The sequence below is a fragment of the Aspergillus undulatus genome, assembly GCF_047715775.1.
Source record: "Aspergillus undulatus strain CBS 261.88 unplaced genomic scaffold BDV17scaffold_75, whole genome shotgun sequence".
NCBI lineage: Eukaryota > Fungi > Ascomycota > Eurotiomycetes > Eurotiales > Aspergillaceae > Aspergillus > Aspergillus undulatus.
This window is the reverse complement of record NW_027396679.1, coordinates 40,451-58,298: the sequence shown is the minus strand read 5'-3', so window position 1 is coordinate 58,298 and position 17,848 is coordinate 40,451. Positions and strand designations below refer to the sequence as shown.

Below are 17,848 nucleotides of genomic sequence, written 5' to 3'. Positions count from 1 at the left end.
ATCTGACGATGCCTTGCAACTATATCCTTCAAGATTTTGAGTTCTTCAGAAGTAAAGGGAGGTTTTGGGAAAAGCCGGCGGGACTGGGTCATCGGAGCGGGCAGTCAGCGTTCAGCCGCCATCGAGCATTATTTGTCTTCGTAACATCATGCCTCATGATATTCTTCTTGGCTCAATGTAGCACCTGCACTTTCGAAGTTGCAACATCAAGTCACATTCCAACTCAGCGCAGCGAAGAAAGCCTAGCTTTTCCCAGTCTTCAATGGAATGGATTGCCGGCCTTGCATCAGCATGGCCACGATATTGCCAGCAGTATCGCCCCGGAGGCGGCCGACCACGGCCTCTCGACAGCTTGGCTGGACATGGACGCTAGCCAAAATCACCGTATAGACTTCAGTGACCCATGTTCCTCAGATACACCAGGGTTTCTAGATCACTCTGCCTTTTCGACAGAGTGTTGTGCGATACTATGAGCCCCCATACCGAGAACGCGACTGAACTGGTGCACTTGCCACCGACCAAACCACAACGGCCTTCGATCAATATCACACAATGCATTATTGGTAGCTCCACGTTCCAAGTAATCTTCTTTCATAAGGGGTTATAGCTCAGTTGGGATGAGCGTGCGACTGAAGTCAACTTCAATCTCATTCTTGTGATCGCAAGGTCCCCGGTTCAATCCCGGGTGACCCCATTACTTTTTTCTGCTCTTTTTGCTAAATAGGTTGATTATCTCCGTCCAGTTTACTTCACCGTGTGTGTCGGCATTGGTGAGATTGGTGGGTTACTTTGTATTTATGGCAGGTGGTCAGGTCAGTCAGTCAATCTACAAGTTTTATGGGTAGGGCTACTACGTCTTATTCGCCCAACCACCAACCAAGACACAACACAGGGCGAGAGATACAAAAGAGATCGATCATACATTAATCCAGTCTATATAATATATGTAAACAACTTAGACAGTAATTGAAAAACAACTTATACAACCCTCGCCTTCTCCCTCTGCACCATCCCCCTCAAATACTCCACATCAACCGGCTGACAGTTGTCCATACCCAACTCCCTCAGCACAGCCCTCGTCTTCGCATTCTCAAGGCCAAACATCAAATGTCCCGCTTCAAAGTACTCTCTCAGCACCGCCCACCGCACCGGCGCGTCAGGCGCCGTGTCAATCGCCTGCACGGCCTCAATCCACTCCGCAAACGGGAGACTGCGCCCACCAGCCTCCCCGTTGATGGCCTCCATGAGACCTGGGAGGCTCTCGATTGGGAGAGGGGAGGGGTTAGAGAGGTGGTAGATTGCAGCTCCAGCTTCCTGCTCCTCCTGATCTTGGGCTCCGCCACGCTCAACCATCGAAAGCGCCTTCATGCTACTCGTGATGTAATCCACCGGCACGAAATCAACGACAAACGGTCTCTCTCTTGCTTCAAGCTGCGGGATCGCCTTGGCGTGCAGCATACTCAGGATCATGGTTCTGATAAAGTCCTCCCGGGGCTCGGGGACGCCCGTCGCCGTGTGCGCCGTTGCAGCGGACGCGCGGTAAATGGAGACGTTGAAGCCCCGTGCTGCGGCGTTCTCGAGCACGATTTCGGACGCCCAGCGCGCCTTGAAGTAGCCGAGGCGGTCGACCGATTCGGGAGTGAAATGGCGCGCGCTGACCTCGTTTGCTATGATGGATGATGAGGTGCTGGTAGATGTCGATGTCTGCCACGCTTGGAGATGCGGGACAGCCCAGGTAGAGAGGTGGTGGATGCGTGTATTGAAGCGGCCGAGGCTCGCGAGGCGGACGATGTTATGCGCCGAGGTCACGTTTGCCTCGCGGAGGGCGTCATACGAGCGAAGCAGCGAGATGTACCCGCCGAGGTGGTAAATGCCCTGGATGTTGCGGGCGAGGCGGAGGAAGTCGGTTGGCGAGAGGCCGAAACGGTGGGAGGTGAGGGTGCCCGGGAGGAAGGTGAGGCGGCGCTCGAGGTCCTCGCGCGGCGGGGCGAGAGCGGAGAGCTGGTAAGTCTCGATCCCTTTGTAGATGTCGGTCATTTCAAGCTGCTTGTGGGAGCCAAGGACGTAGATCTCGTCGAGGGTTGGGTCTTGCATGAGGGTGGCGAGCATGTGCACTCCAATGTAGGAGTCCGCGCCCGTCAGGAGGACTGATGTGATCTGGGACGGGAAAATGTTGACTTTGCAGGGGCTGAGAGAGTCGTCGAGCTTTGTTTCCGCCGCCCAGTCGATAGTCGCGGTGGTTGAGTTCTGGGTTAGAGATGCAGATGCAGGTGCAATGGGAGCTGTGCCCGTCATCATCAGCTGGGCAATGCCCCTGGGGGTAGGCTGCTTGAACATTGCATTGAGAGGCAGTGGCATCTTGAGGGCACGCTTGAGACGAGCCTGCAGGCGCATCAGCAGGAGACTGTGCCCGCCCAGTGCGAAGAAGCTGTCATCGGGCCCAACGGGTCGTGTTTCTGGGAGCTTCAAGACCTGGCGGAACCGGTGCGTGACGGCTTCGAGGATGGCCTCGTCTGTCATTGCTCCATCCCCCTGCTGCGAGTCAACTGGAGCCTCTGCAACGGGATACGTGAGGGCCAAGGGACATTTCAGCAGTCGCTGGAGATCGACCTTGCCCCCGATTGTCGTGGGGAGGTTGTCCATGAACTGGTACGCACTGGGCAGCATGTACGGATTGAGATGCTTGCCTGCCAGCTCGTTCAGTCGGAAAGCAAAGGCCGACTGCTTGCCCACTGGGAGAGCCTGTCGAGGTACGACAAACGCAATCAATTGACGCTCATCCGTGATGCTTTCTCCTTGCGTGACCTGTCGGGCAATAACCGCCAGATCAACGACACCACAGGCCTCGGGATCCTTATTCGCCTCCATGAAGATGCGATGCTCGACCTCTCCTAGATCAACACGGAATCCTCGCAATTTCACCTGTTTATCGCCCGCAATGCGACCGTGGAACTCGAGGTTCCCCCCAGGAAGAAAGCGACCCTTGTCGCCCGTGCGGAACATGCGTCCCCAACCACGGGCGTGGTCCTCCTCGCCGCAAAATGGGTCTTGCAGGAAGGCGCGCTCATTGATCTCCGGCCGGTTGATGTATCCCAGTCCGACCTGGGCTCCCCCGACAACGATCTCCCCGACGACTCCGCGTGGCAGAGGCCTTGCATTTGCGTCGAGGATGTAGTGGCGCATGTTGGCCATCGGGTACCCAATGGGGATATTGACGTTGTCGTCCTCAGGATACTCAACTTCCTGGATGGTCGTCTGGACGACAAGCTCGCTTGGGCTCCAGGTATTGTAGGCCTTTGCGGGCGTTCCGAGTTCGTAAAAGGCCCTCGCCACGCGGACGGGCAGTTTCTCGCCGGCAAAATACGCGACCCGGTAGTTGGACATATTCTGGAGGTGCGTGCTCGCACTCTCCATCAGCAGGGCGAACTGCGTGGGCGTGAAGTATGTGACTGAAACCTGGGATGCCTCCATGTACTTTGCGAGCGCAACAGGGTCCTTGCGGATTTCAGCGCTGGCGACGCACACACGAGCTCCTGCGGTCAGGGCGGAAAAGATCTGAACGATTGAGAGGTCAAAGGAGATGGAAGATTGGTGCAGGAAGCGGTCACTGGGAGTGAATCCGTAATCGTGGTGCAGCGTGCTAAGCATCTGCTGCGTGTTCGACTGGCTCAGGACGACGCCTTTCGGAGTCCCGGTGCTTCCCTGCTGTAGTTAGCACAATTATTGTCTTGACAAGGATCAGGAAGCCTACAGAAGTGTAGATAGTATAGAAAGGAGAATCCTTCGTGACAGGAACAGGGGCGTCAATGATTGCTCCTGAACGAGGAATCTGCTCGAGAACCAACACGGGGACAGAGGAAAGAGCACGAGCATGATTTTCAAGCTTCTGCTGTGCCACAAGGACACTGATGCCCGAGTCTGCTACCATAAAGGCCAGACGCTCCTTTGCAAAATCAGGATCGAGGGTGACGAACCCGCACCCAGCGAATAAAACACCCAGCATCGCCGCAATCGCCATGGGGCCTGGTTTGGACAGAATGCCTACTTTGGACCCAGGCTGGACCCCTGACTTTTGAACTGCCTGGAAGACATTGGTAGCCTTTGCAACGAGAGTCGAGTAAGTGAGGCTGCGGTCATGGACATCTGAACTCTCCACTGCCACCTCGTCGGCATACTGGCGAGCAATGGCCAGGATCCGCTCAGGAACCGGCTGGTCCTCCCAGGTGTTAGGCACAACGTCCAGGTTAAACAGATTGCGCTTCAAAAACTGCAGTTCCTTCTCACCGACCATGCTAACTTCCGAAACAGGCTGGCGATGATCCTTGATACTACTGCCTAGGAACTCGGCAAAGTTCTCCAAGAAGCAATCCATATCCTCCTCCCCGTAAAGTGTGCTGGAATACTCAAGACGAAGTTTGAGTCCCACTGCCGGATCCTCCAGCGCCTCGAGTTGGAGTTCACTTGCCGTGGGGATATCCTCACCCGTCACCTCGGTGACATCAAAGTCGCCGGCGGAATACACGGGGAACGTGCCGTGGATCTGGTAGTTGAGCACGACCTGGCCGAGGGGAAAGTGCGCGGGCGACCTTTCCACACCGACAGCATCGACGATGGCATCGAAGGGCAACTGTGAATGTGAAAGCGCGTTCATGATGAGGGTCTTGATTTGACGCAGGACTGCCTCGAAACTAGTGGAGTGGTCGATCTGGCATCTGATAGGGACGAGGTTGACGAAGAAACCCAGTGTATCGTTGACAGCGGGGATCGGACGGTCGCCGTCCACCAGGTGGATGGTGAGGTCTTCCTCCTCGGTGTATCTGTACAGGAAAGCGCGCAGGGCAGCCATGAGGAACTGCGCGGGAGTGAGGGTCAACCGGGCGCAGATGCGCTTCATGCGCTGGAGGAGGCTCTTCTTCAAGACGGTTCGGTGGATCTTGCGCTGGTAGTCGTTGGCCTCTGGCCGGGTCGCCTTTGCAAATGGGAGGAGGCGCATGGGTCCCGCAGGTAGGGTTTCGTAGACTGTTTTCCAGAACTCCAGACTGGGCTGCATCTCAGAGGATCTGAGGAGGGCGTTGTGCCAGACGCTGAAGTCTGCGTAGCTGATGGCGGGTCGGGCAACGGAGGCGAGGGGCCTGTCATTCCGCAGGGCCTGGTACATGTTGATGACTTGCTCGATGATGGATCGGCTGCTTCCGCGGTCAATGCAGATGTGGTGGTAGATCAAGACGAGGGCATATTGGTCGTCCTGGAGTTTGACGAGCGCGGTTCTCATCACCTCGCCCGATTCGATATCCAGCGGCTGATCTTGCAGGGCCTTGGCGTGTTCATTCAGGGCTGCTTCGGGGTCCGACGACTCAGAAAAGTCCAATTCGGGCAGTTCAGTCGGAGTGTTTTCCAGGATCTCCTGCTGGGAGAATTCGTCGCCCTCAAAGTAGGCAGTGCGCAGTGTCTCGTTACGCTCTTTGAGCTCATGGAGAGTCTGGCGTAACAACTCTGCATCAGGCTGTCCTCGAAGTCGGGAGATATTGGACACGTTGAGGAACGAGGGATCTTCAGCCAGATTGTGCATAAACCACAGTCGTCGTTGGAAAGAAGACATGGGAACCTCCCGCACAGCTCCGCTCTTGAAGGAGACGTTGTCGATGGCAGGTAGGGATAGAGAGGTCTCAGCATCAGCAGCAGCCCCATTCACCAACTGTTCGCCGTTCGCCTTGGCTGCAGCTGGCTCAGCCTCTCGCTTCAGCACCATCACGGACGCAACCTTTTCAACAAGGGCGTGGATACTCTGGCTGTTGAGGATATCAAACGTAGCCAGTCTCACCCCAACGGCTTTGAAGAACCACTGCCGAATTTCCATCGCAACAAGACTATCCAGTCCGTAATCTGCCAGGCTGCGGTTCGGCTGCAGAATACTCTTGTCAACAGAGAGAACAGCAGCAATTTTGTCAAAGAACCTGTCAGTCAGGATCTCGACACGTGCTTCCTCGTCCTTGGCCTCTTGCAACTCAGCCATGACGTCCTGTTTCTTGCTTTCTCCCTCGCTTGACCCGGCAAAGTCATGGTTGGCGTACAGGTTCCGGAAGCGCGGCTCGTTGACCCAGTAGCCTGTCGCACGGCGCAGGTTAACGCCAGTGATGGTCTGATGGGCGTCCCTGCCCTGTGAATCGACGAGGGCGAGCTTATCCGCGGAGGATAAGGGGGCGACGGCGGTTTCGATCTGCGCGAAGAATTCGTCTTCGTTGACGGCGTCGTACCCCTCGCGTTCCATGACGGCCTGCAGCTGGCCATCTTCCGACACGGCTCCAATGCCAACGACCATGCCGACGTCCATGGTAGTCCCAACCAGTCCCATGCCGCGTCGGTGCGCGCAAAGAGCGTCGAGGTAGCTGTTGCCGGCGGAATAGTTGGCCTGGGCCTTCGATCCCACGATTCCAGAAAGAGAAGAGAAGCAGACGAAGAAATCGAGCGGGACAGAGATAGTCGCTTGGTGGAGGTTATATGCGCCTCGCACCTTGGGCGTCAAGCTGGTCTGCCACTGCGCGAATGTCATCTGGGGCAATGGCGCATCTTGCAGGACCATCGCCGCGTGGAAGACACCCGCGAGGCGATACGGGGTAGCTTCGATTTGCTGGATAGCGGCATTCACAACGCTTGCGTCGCTGACGTCTCCACTGAACACGGTGACCTGGACACCGCGATCTTGTAGCCACTCGACTGTCTCGCGTGCTTCTGCGCGTTTCGCTCCAGAGCGAGACAGGAAGGCCAGATGTCGGGCGCCGCGCTCGAAAAGCCATTCGCTCAGGCGACGACCAAGACCTCCTAGACCACCAACAAGCAGGTACGTCCTGTCCTGCTCAAAGATTCTGCGGCGGCGGAACTGAGATGGTTCGACCAAGACCTTGTCATTGGGGCCGCCGGGGGTGAGGACGACCTTGCCGCTCATTGTGCCAGCCTGTAACATGCGGAATGCGCGGTGGACATCGGCGTAAGCAACTTCTGTAATGGGCTGAGGAGGCTGGATCTTCCCCTCCTGAACGAGGGTAGAGCATTCCTGCAAGACGTGTGCACCCAGTCGCTGGTTCTTCTCGAACATGGTGGTCATGTCCACGCTTGCGAAAGACACGTTCCGTCGGAAGGGATCCATGGGGATTCGGCTGTTCTGGTCGATATCGCGTTTGCCGATTTCGACGAACCGGCCAAAAGGAGCGATAGAGACCCAGGTCGACTGGAGCAGAGGGCCGGCGAGCGAGTTGAGGACGACGTCGACGCCCCTGCTGTTCGTGAGACTTTGGATGCCTTCAACGAAAGAATCGTCGCGAGACGAGAGGATTTGCGCCTCCTGGAGGCCGTAGGTATCTATCAGGAAGGCCCTCTTCTCAGTCGAACCCACAGTGGCAACGATGTTTGCCCCGATGTTCTGCGCGATTTGGATCGCCATCTGCCCGACGCCTCCGGCTGCCGAGTGAATCAGGATCGTCTCGCCTGGTTGCAGGCGGGCTGTATGGACAATGGAGTAGTAAGCCGTCGTCAGGGCAAGGGGAATGGATGCGGCCACTGCAAATGACATTTGATCCTGCAGCCTGTAACATAGGCAAGCAGGATTGCGGACGACCGTCTGATGCGCGCCCTGGCCTGGGCGCCAGGCCACGACCCGATCACCGACGGTGAAATCATTCGGAGACACATTGCTGCCGACGCGAAGAACAGTTCCTGCACACTCATCGCCGAGCTTCGAGTCGTCGGCCGTACCCATGCCGACTGCGATATCGCGGGCGTTGAGCGCCGAGGCCTTGACTTCGATTTCTAGCTCGTCTGGCTGTAGCGGTGTGCTTGTGAGCTCGAGGTCGTCCGAGAACACCAAAGTATCCAGAAGACCTGGTTGACCGATCCGTAGACCAAGAGGACGGCTTGGTTGATGCAATGACTGCATTCTGGGCTCGCTGCCGAACCCATTGGGGATTCTGGAGTTGAGATCGTCGCTGGCGACCAGTCGAGGGATATACAGGAGGCCGCCGCGTTCCGCAATCTCGTTCTCGTTGATCGACCGGTCCAGCAGGATGGAGGTGAGTTTGGCAGATTGATGTATGGTCGACGAAGGTTCTATATCGAAGACCGCTAGGCGCAGGTCCGAATTCTCGCTGCGTGCGCTGCGGCAGAGACCGAGAACGAGCGCCTGTTCCGGAGAAGAGGCATCCATGAGCCCGCCTCGAGTTAGCCAGACGATGTTGCCGTGTTCTTCCTTGCCGAGAAGGGCTTGTGCTGCCCGGAACTCTGCTTCATCGTTCTGGTCGAAGTAAAGGTTCGCGTCCAGGCTGGCAAGGACGACGACATCACCGTGGACATCTTTGGCACCTTCGACTAGAGACAGGAAATCACATTCGACGGCCGGGATATTGCGCTCCGATTTGATTGCATTTGCTAGTTCTCGAGTCTCCGCACTTGGGTTGGTTGGCATCACAATTGTCAGTGCGTCGTCGGGCTGGCTGTTCGTTGACGATGTGTTGCGCCATATATGCACGCCTGGGAAGGTATAGAATGGCTGGAGAGTGGTAGGGAGATCGCTGATTGAAGATCCGGAGGCGATGAGATATCCATTTTCAGCCACTCGCTCTGGAAAAGCGGACGGCTGGACGTCGGTCGAGACGACAACCAAATCGAAGACGTCTGCGGTCTCGTTTACGACGCTCACCAGGCCGTTTCCCTGTTGGACGAGTCCGTCAAAAGCGTGTAGTGCCGCATCCCCATCAGGGAGAATAGTCAAGTTCCCAATATTCCTTCGCTCGGCGTCAGTGATACCCCTGAGAGCAGGGAGGATATGCTCCTCGGTTGCAGACAACCCTGGGGTAACATGCAGAATCTTGCTGTTCGGGTGTTGATGGACGTATAATTCCACCAGTTTCGCCAGGCTATACTGTTCATCAGATGATGGAGATGACCACCCCAGCGCAGTGAACATGGGCTTCCACTGCGTCCCAAAGAACAGAGTGCGCTTGGTGTCATCGGCCTCGTTGTCCCCGAGACTCGTCAATTTGAGTCCCTGAATATCCAGCAATAGGTGTCCTTCATCTTTCGAGTGCAGGCGGACATCATTAGTCGCTGTGCGAGGGCCAAGCGCGCTTGTCTCGACCAAGACTTCGCACTCATACCCTGTCTCGAGCGTCTTCCACGCGTCCAGAAGACCAGAGACACGCAGGGAGCGGATGAAAGTCGGGACATACGGTGCTCTGAGCGTCTGGCCCAGCTTACCCTCCACTGACGCAAAGACAGGGTGGAAGCAAGCATCTAGCAGGGCTGGGTGAATGATTGAGATATCGCTCTCCTCGCGGGTGAAAAGATGCGGCTTCCAGGAAATAGGAGCCGTCGCGGTTCCGTCGCCACTTTCAACGTTGCCCGTCATCAGCTGGAAGGTCTCGCCGTACTGGAGGCCCATGCCGTGTAGGCGCCGGTAGAATCGGTTGCGCTCCGTGCTTCGGAAGCTCTGCTGGCGGAGGTCCTTGACAGATGGCTTGCTTGAGGCGGAAGAAGAGTGAAGGGTGTCGGGAGACCCGGTTTCAACTCGGATCGTGCCTGTGCAGTGCTCTCGCTGGTTACCGGCTTCGTCGACGGACAGCACCACAAAGTGTTTCCAAATAGATGACGAGGTCTCGGCGGATTCAACGACTGGAACGAATTCGACAATTGTCTCGGTTCCCATGTCTTTGTCACTAATGACGAGTGCCGATTTCACTATGAGAATTAGTCCCTGGTCAATTTGAGGTATATAGATCTGAAAGAAAGCATACCTGATACATCCACCAGCTCGAATTCTCGAATGGTGCCATCCACAAGCGAAGCAGCGGCCTCGACGGCCATGTTGAGATACCCTGCAGCCGGGAAGATCACCTTCCCGTCAATGCAGTGATCGGGCAACCAGGTTATCTCAGAGGGCCGAAGAAAGTTGCGCCACCTGGGGCGAGTCTCCAGCGAGCCTGCAACGCGCGCCCCAAGGATGGAATGCCGGAATGGACGCAGTCGATACTCGTTGATCAAACGGGTTTCTGCCCAGTGCCTGTCGTGATGATCCCAGGCATAAGAAGGCAGGGAAATGTTACTGTCTCCCGCTTGAATGCTCGAAACCTCACCCCGTTCATTGAGGAACTGATTCCTGTTGACTTCTTCAAGGCTGACCGGGTATCCCAACGCAAAGAGCTGTCCGGCTGTCGTGAGGAGACTCTCGTACGCATCAACCTTGCGGTCCAGGGTCCCAAGATACGGGAGCTTGAATTTGAGCTGGTCGAGGGTCTGGTTGGATGGGCCTTTCAGGGCGGGATGAGGGCCGATCTCCACCAAGACGTCGATACGTCGCTGGTCCTCTTCATCCAGGACAAGCTCGCTCAATGCATCTGAGAACTTGACCATGCCCGTCATGTTTGCAGTAAAGTATTCCGGTCTCATGGTAGCGGGACTAGCAATTCGGCCGGTGACACTTGACACCATGACGGCTGACTGGGCCTTGCTGCCCTTGAAACCAGGGTAAGCATCAAGCGCGCCCTTGTATCCCGGGGCCAAGGGAAGCATGTGGTGACTATGGAAACTAAACAAAGTCGTGAGCTTCTTGCGCAGCAGTTAGATGGAATATTTGGAAAGGACTTACGCTTGAGCCACCTGCAGTCGGCGCGCAAAGACCTTCCTCTCGGACAGCGTCTGCTGCAATTCAACCACCGCATCTTCATCCCCAGACACTGTGAAACTGGACGGACTATTCATAGCTGCAACGGCAATCCGCCCAGCATACGGCTCCAACTCAGCAGCAACCTCTGCTTCCGTCATTCCAACCGCCATCATGGCTCCAGGCACAGATCCCGGTGCTGCTGCACCAGAGCCCATATGCACGCCACGATAGTACGCCGCGACAAGCGCATTCTCAAAGGAGAGCAGGCCCGCAGCATAGGTAGCAGCTAGCTCACCACTGCTGTGGCCAACAACCCCGGAAGGCTTGATTCCCCACTGGGCGAGAACCTCCAGCAGGCCTAGCTGAACGGCTGTGCAGATGGGCTGGGAGTATTCCGTTTGAGAGAGGTTCGAGTCTTGCTGTGATTTCTGTAGTTCTCTCACAACTGACCAGGTAGGGCGGTCCTGGGGCAGTGCCTGCAGGATGGCATCGCACCTCTCGAGCGTTTGCAGGAACAATGGGGATTGTTCGATCAAGCTTCGGCCCATGGCAAACCACTGTGCGCCTTGCCCCGTGAAGACGAATCCAAGGCGTGGGACACTGTCGAGCTTGCTCTTCCACTGTGCGACGGGAAGGGGGTCCTTGACCCGTTCAATTATCGAGTCCACACCGGACGCAATGGCGAATGACCGGAACCGATGCATTGTTCGGCGAGACGAGAGTGAGGCTGCAACATCCGCCACACTGACCTGGTTCTCGGCCAGGTACGCAGCAAGCTTCTCACCCCAGAGCTTTCCTGCTCGGTCCGAGTGGGAAGTCAAGGGCACGAGGTACGGTCTCCCCTGAGCCATTGAGGCCAGCTTGCTTGGCGTCGCAATGGTAGGAGGCAGTCGTGGAGTGGTAAGAGCATGGTTATATTCCTCGAGAATAACATGGGCGTTTGTCCCTCCATACCCGAACGAGTTGATCGAAGCCCGTCTGGGGATGCCATCTTGGACCTTCCACTCCTTGGCAGCAGTAGGAATCTGCAGCCCCCAGCCCTTGAAGTCGATTTCTGGATTCGGCGTCGAAAAGTGCATATTGGGAGGGATAACCTGCTTCTCAAGCGCCATGGTCGCCTTGATCAACCCAGCTACACCAGACGCACCCTCCAAATGCCCGATATTCGTCTTCACCGAGCCAACGTGCAAGGTATCGGAACGACCCTTCGAAAATGCTTCATAGATAGCCTTCAACTCTCTCGGGTCTCCCGCCTTCGTGCCAGTGCCGTGGCACTCCACAAAGCTCGTATCCACCGGCCTCAGCCCAGCACGCTCGTATGTGCTCCTGATAAGCGCCGCCTGGGCCTGCGAGGACGGCAGCGTGATACCCTGTTTCCGCCCGTCATGATTGACACCCGTCCCGCGGACTATCGCACGAATGGAATCCCCATCCGCTTGGGCTCTGCTCTGGCGCTTGAGGACCATCGCCGTGATGCCCTCGCCACGAACGTAGCCGCTCCCCGCAGCATCTCCATGCCTGCAGCGGCCGTCGGTGGATAACATGCCGAGGTCGGTCATGGTGATGTACACATTCGAGTCATAGTGCAGGGCTGACCCGACGACGATGGAGATCTCGGCTTCCCCGTTGCGCAGGGACTGCGCGCCCATGTGGAAGCAGACTAGGGAGGAAGAGCACGCGGTGTCGATTGTTGCGCTGGGGCCTTGCAGGTTATAGAAGTAGGAGATTCGGTTGGACAAGATAGAGTTCCCGACACCCGTGACGAGATATTTTGGGTAGTATTCGAGGTCTTTGCCTGTCATCGCGCTGTAGTCGTTTGTGAAAGAGCCGCAGAAGACAGAAGTTTGAGAGCCTTGAATCTCGTCTAGGGTGATCCCAGCTAGTGCTTCTCGTTAGTGGACTGACCGAAATAACTGTAGGATGAGGGAGATTACCATCTTCCAAAGCTTCATAGACCACTTCAAGCAAAAGCCGCTGCTGGGGATCCATCGCCTCCGCCTCCTTCCCAGAGATGTTAAAGAATCCAGCATCAAACAGCCCCAGATCCTGATCGAGGAAGTAGCCGTATCTAGCATTTGTCTGCCAGCAAGCCATTACTTAGTAAACACACACATGGGAAAGAAATAAACTCAGACTGGGGGTGGGCTAGACACACAGTTCCCTTATGAGTTCCATCAGGATGATAGAACGCATCAACGTTGAATCGATCCGCAGGCATCTTGCGCTGCACATCGACTTTGTTCATAATGTTCTCCCACAGCTGTGAGGGTGATGAAGCACCCGGGACACGGCATGCCATACCCACAATACAGGGTGGGTTGTCCGCCTGTGCGGCAGGCTTATCGCTGGCGGTCTCTGGGACGCCGTTGGGAACGCGCCCGTTCATGCTGTCTGAAAGAAATGGAGACATGTTGCTGGTTTGTTAGTTAGTTAGTTCTATTGGGTTCCTCACCTGGGTGCGCAGTGTCGATTCAGGAAGCTCGCGCCAAAATTAATGGATTAATGTATATTTTATGGAGAGAGGGACTGTGGCCGGGGAGAATGCTCGGTGAAGGGCCGGATCGTCAACGTCTATGGAACTTTCGAAGAGCGACAGAGGAAGCATAAAGTATCTATTTATCTCATATAGAAAAATCGTGCCAGCTTCGCGTTGATAGTACATGGTCGAGTGCTCCGTGTCCGGACGGAGCTTTAATCACAGCCCTGCGGCATGGGAAGCCCTAAATCACGCTCGGCCCCTCAGCTTACAGCCGCAGGACGCTCCAGGGCAACAAACAGCCCGTTTATTTCTGGACCCCATGATTCAGCTGCATGTTTGATCTCCGCTCGATATCAGCCTCGTGGCATTGTTGGGATCGTGGATGTAGAGGGTATACCACCGCCCCCCCGGCACATTGTCGCATTACAACAAAAGAACCGGCAAACTTAACTAGAGATTCGGCGTACGGATAGTGGAAGCTGTGTATTCAGTAAAGGTTTGCAATTCCTTGTGTATAGCACAATTTCTTGCTACGTGGGAAATATGAAGTGAACGGTACCCTCCTCTCCATGAGACTGTCACACTGTATAGTCCACATTGCCCGTTGGAACGAGCTTTGTTGCGATAGAGGATTGTGATTTCAACCACGTTCCGTAAAGTTTGCCTTGCCGACGCTCAATGATCTTGGGTATAGTCAATATGCTATGCCTTGTATCCTCAAAGTCTTTTTTATTCTTGAATCCGACGCGTGAATTGTCTTGTTAGTAACCTGAAGGGTCCTGAAGACAGGGTCCTACAAGACCGACGTTTCTATGATAACAGATATTGGCAGCATTAATTTTATGTATGATTGGCAGAGCAAACTATATGAAATCTAAGTCATCAAAACGTTTCGTATCCGAAGCTTTCCTAGGAATTATATCGCCCTATATAGACGGGAATCAACCGAGATCCTGGCAGCCGCCAGGAACACCGTCCCACCAAACATCATCGCACCAGCAAAATCCACCCATGCCGGGGCTGTTCCAGAAAGCGGCTTCTCGTTAAGACGGCCACTGATAGGAGTGCCCGTCAGTGCGCCGATGGAGCAGACAGCCATCATCACACCGATCATGAATCCGATTGTCTGCATATTTCTCGTGATTTGAGCAACGCAGGCCGATTGCAGAGTCATCAGCCCTCCGGAGGTGAGCCCGTAGAGAAAGGTGAAGGCGGTGATTGTGCTTTTCGTGTTGATGGCGTGGAGACACAGAAGGAGGATTGTCGAGATGAGAGCGCAACCGACGGCCATGTTGAACCTGGACGTGTTAGCCGCTGATTTTTTCGTCTGATATTTCTTGCGCCAGTGAAGCTATGCATGTATGAGACGTACTTGCCCAGTTTATCCGCCATTGCACCGGTGGCGATACGTCCGACAAAGGAACCAGCATTCAAGATGGAGACCAGAGACACAGCAAACGTCGAATCGACGCCGCGCTCAATCGCAAGGAGTGGGATGTAACCAAACGGAATAAACATCCCCCAAATCACGAACAGCATCCCGGCCACGGTGAGCCAGTACCGGAGATCCTTGAGACCCGCGATTAGATCTACCTTTGGAAGACCGGCCGACTTCTCCGACTTTTTGCGTGGGGGTAGGCGTGGCACGACCAGAATAATGGCCGGGGCTAGAAGAACCAAGCTGATGAAGCCCGCTATTCGGAGCGTCCACGGAAATCCGACCTCGTCGAGGAGCCGTTTGATGATGAGCGGCCAGGCAATACCGCCGAGGGATGAGCCAGCGAGTACTGTGCCCATTGCAAGGCCGCGTCGGGAGCTGAACCAATGCGGAATTGCAGAGATTGTAGGGTAGAAAAGCATTGCATCTCCAATGCCAAAAAGGAGACTCTGCGCGAGTATGAACTGGTAGAACTTGTCGCACAGACTGGTCATCATCAACGATAAGACGAACAGGATTGTCCCCGGAATGAACAAGACCTTGGAGCCCTTGGTGTCGAAGATAGGGCCGAAAGCGAGGCCTCCGACATAGAGTAGAAAGAGCTGGATCGAGCCAATCCACGAAATGGCGCTCTCATCTTCGTGCGGCATTAGTTCCTGTCCGTAGTAGACCTGGAAGGTGCCGAAAGAGTTTAACAGCCCTATTGCAGTCTGTTAGCAAGCCCTCAGCTGTAACTAAGGCTTTCCAACGGACCAAAGGTGACAAAATATGTAAGGAAGCCACCCAGTACCACGAGCCACGCGCGAGTTCCGCCATCGGGGGGTCCGTCGTCTGCGTCGACCGTGGTATCGGGCGTCACCAAAGCTGTCGTAGAAACTTGGTTCGACATTCGTGCATGTCCTGTCTAGAGCACAGGTTTACTGCGGGTGTGAAGAATCATTCATCTTTTGGTTCTTAAAGGCAACAGGGGGTCGCATACCAGACCTCCGTCGGCCACCGGACACTTTTGGGCGTAAGCAGTGCTGACACCGTGTCCGATGATTGATATTGACCACTTGGATCTTTGCTTTGCCCATGAGCGTTGGTTTTATTGTATTCTTCTATTTCCCTGACATCTAGATGCTCGCCTAAGGAATCCACTGCATCGCTACCAGCGCTACCAGCTGTTTATTATTCTTGTCGCCGGTTATGAAAATGAATTTCCACAACTCATTCGTGTAGAGAAGATCCGCTCCACTCCGCCAACGCCGGCCTTCCTATTGTGGAGAATATGCAGAGATACAATTTTCGCCCGGGTACTCATCGCACTCATCTCCACTGCCACGAGCAGATCCCTGCCAATGCACCTTGGTAGAACTGCCACGCGGTGGAGTTCCTGGCTCAAGAGAAAATATTACGAGCAAGCGAGGTTTCTCTCCATCCCCAAACCTATCTATAAGCTCGAGTCAGAAAACACTCAGCAGGGCATTTAATCCTTCGGCGACTCAATGGGCTCTTTTTCGAGGATCTCAGGAGACCAATGGTAGACGGAGTATTAGATCTCCTATTTAATCAATCCAAATAGATGTATTATCCGTTGTGGTCGTTAAAATAACCGCCATTCACACCCGAAACTATTACTGCTACATATCGGACTGTATGCAGGCTTCCAAGCACTTGTACGCTATCATTAATCACTGACTGTTCATGCGGCCGTTGCATTTCAAGAGCAGCAATCGCATGACAAAGTTGATCCACAACACTAATGCAGGTCATGCTCGGCGCACTATCTAAGCCCTTCAGCTAAGAAGGTGATGCCACGCTGATACCGTTGCATACCCTAGCCTCGAGAACTCCAACTGACGACTATACTAAAATTTACGACTCTCCAGTCCAGTTCCTGAATTGAAGATGCGAATCGAGTAAAATCCTGCGCAGGATTTCCGCCCGTAAGCCACCATGTAAAGCCTTTCTAATGCAGCCCGCAGCCTAGACAGGCTAGGTATGTAGCTACACGTGTTGATACCCACATTTAGCCGGCGGCGCGTCGTAATTCCTTGTTTTTTTGAGAGCGCTGAGGGGCAGGGGCGTCTGCAGTCTACTCTGGATTACAATGCGTCTCCCAGCAAGGGGTGAACCATTATCTAGTCAAACCAATCTCTGATCCGCGAAATCGACATCACCGACGAGATCGCAAACTGCAGGAACGGGCCCGTTTGAAATCTGAGTAGATGGTCAAGTTGAAACAGCAACGTGGGGTAGTGTCCACGCGAAGCTGGAAAAACAAAAAACAAAAAAAAAAAAAGAAAATAATATACGGTAATCACGCCGCCCCAGCGCTAGCAAATCGAGTTTTGGGGGCCGACTCTTATGTACTATGAGGATTCAGATAGGTCAGGACTCAGGACATGTAGCTTCGTTCGTCTCGGGAAGAAAGAATAGGGTATTCGTGTCGACAAAGTTAGAGATAGTCAGGCACTTTTGCCTGGAATGGATCATCTTCACGGACTTTCCAAAGCTTGGTATAGCCTGAGCAGATCAACACGATTTATCCGGCAATAATCGCACAGAACGCTGTCTAAGCGGTGCAAACTGGTATGTGTCTCGGGACAGATTTGGATGAATCGAGAGCCGAGAGGCCGGGTTTAAATTAAAGTAAACAGTCTGAGTAAGCTCAGAGGCGCGAAATTCGTCAATAATACAGGATGTTGCAGAAACAGCTCGTCGCGCATGCTCGAGTCTCGGGTCAGCCCATTATTGGCTTTGCTGTCGAACCCCTGCGATATGGCGTTTTCACGGCCTTCTGTCTTGTTGGAAGAAGACGCCAGGACTCCAGCTGTTGATACAATACTGTGGACACGTGTCATTGGCGTTGTAGCATTGGCCAGAGCCAATCTGGGTCGTACGACCTAGCCACAGCTGGACGTTTGTGGGCTGATTGGCCCAACTCTGTATAATCCCTGCAAGGCCTGACGGGGATTTGCGCGATATTCTACGAGTCAACTATTTCAGCAGGTTCAAGGGTCAAGACGCTAGGACTCGAGAATACGCTGTGCTACTGGCCGTTGCACAGATCCTTCGGTACCGATGGCGAGATCCTTCAGCCTCCTTTCGCTCCGCTATCCAATAATCGGGGTCAGACATACATGGATAGCCGTGCAAATCCGGGCCTCGCCGTTCCGGATCCTCTCACCCCCAGCCCCGGGGCCATTGTCACCGGCGTCAATCCTGGCCCCGTTACAGCCGAACAGCATCCTTTGGCTGACGCACGATTATCAGAGATGACTGTGCCGACGAGCTG

General features: G+C 54.8%; 3 protein-coding genes and 1 non-coding gene across 4 annotated transcripts; 2 read left to right on the top strand and 2 right to left on the bottom strand.

Annotated features, from left to right (window-relative positions):
• The first annotated feature begins 67 nt into the window (after positions 1 to 67).
• Positions 68 to 986, top strand: BDV17DRAFT_275503 (uncharacterized protein). Its single transcript, XM_073759221.1, has one exon. The coding sequence runs from the start codon at positions 156 to 158 to the stop codon at positions 471 to 473; it is 318 nt and encodes a 105-aa protein (XP_073610890.1). The 5' UTR covers positions 68 to 155; the 3' UTR covers positions 474 to 986.
• Positions 598 to 694, top strand: BDV17DRAFT_t137. The gene has a single exon. It is a non-coding gene; the product is annotated as a tRNA-Phe (tRNA).
• BDV17DRAFT_295778 (uncharacterized protein) lies at positions 979 to 13,061 on the bottom strand (the record flags this gene model as incomplete). Its single annotated transcript, XM_073763143.1, has 6 exons — positions 979 to 3,702; positions 3,752 to 9,726; positions 9,783 to 10,573; positions 10,634 to 12,530; positions 12,586 to 12,730; positions 12,807 to 13,061. 6 exons carry the CDS (start codon positions 13,059 to 13,061, stop codon positions 979 to 981), a joined length of 11,787 nt encoding a protein of 3,928 aa, XP_073610889.1.
• Positions 13,062 to 13,997: 936 nt separating this feature from the next.
• Positions 13,998 to 15,677, bottom strand: BDV17DRAFT_275497 (MCT family MFS transporter). The gene is made up of 3 exons (XM_073759220.1): positions 15,322 to 15,677; positions 14,503 to 15,268; positions 13,998 to 14,428 (listed from the first exon to the last, which is right to left on the bottom strand). The coding sequence occupies exons 1-3, from the start codon at positions 15,455 to 15,457 to the stop codon at positions 14,047 to 14,049; spliced, it is 1,284 nt and encodes a 427-aa protein (XP_073610888.1). The 5' UTR covers positions 15,458 to 15,677; the 3' UTR covers positions 13,998 to 14,046.
• Between the last annotated feature and the right edge of the window lie 2,171 nt (positions 15,678 to 17,848).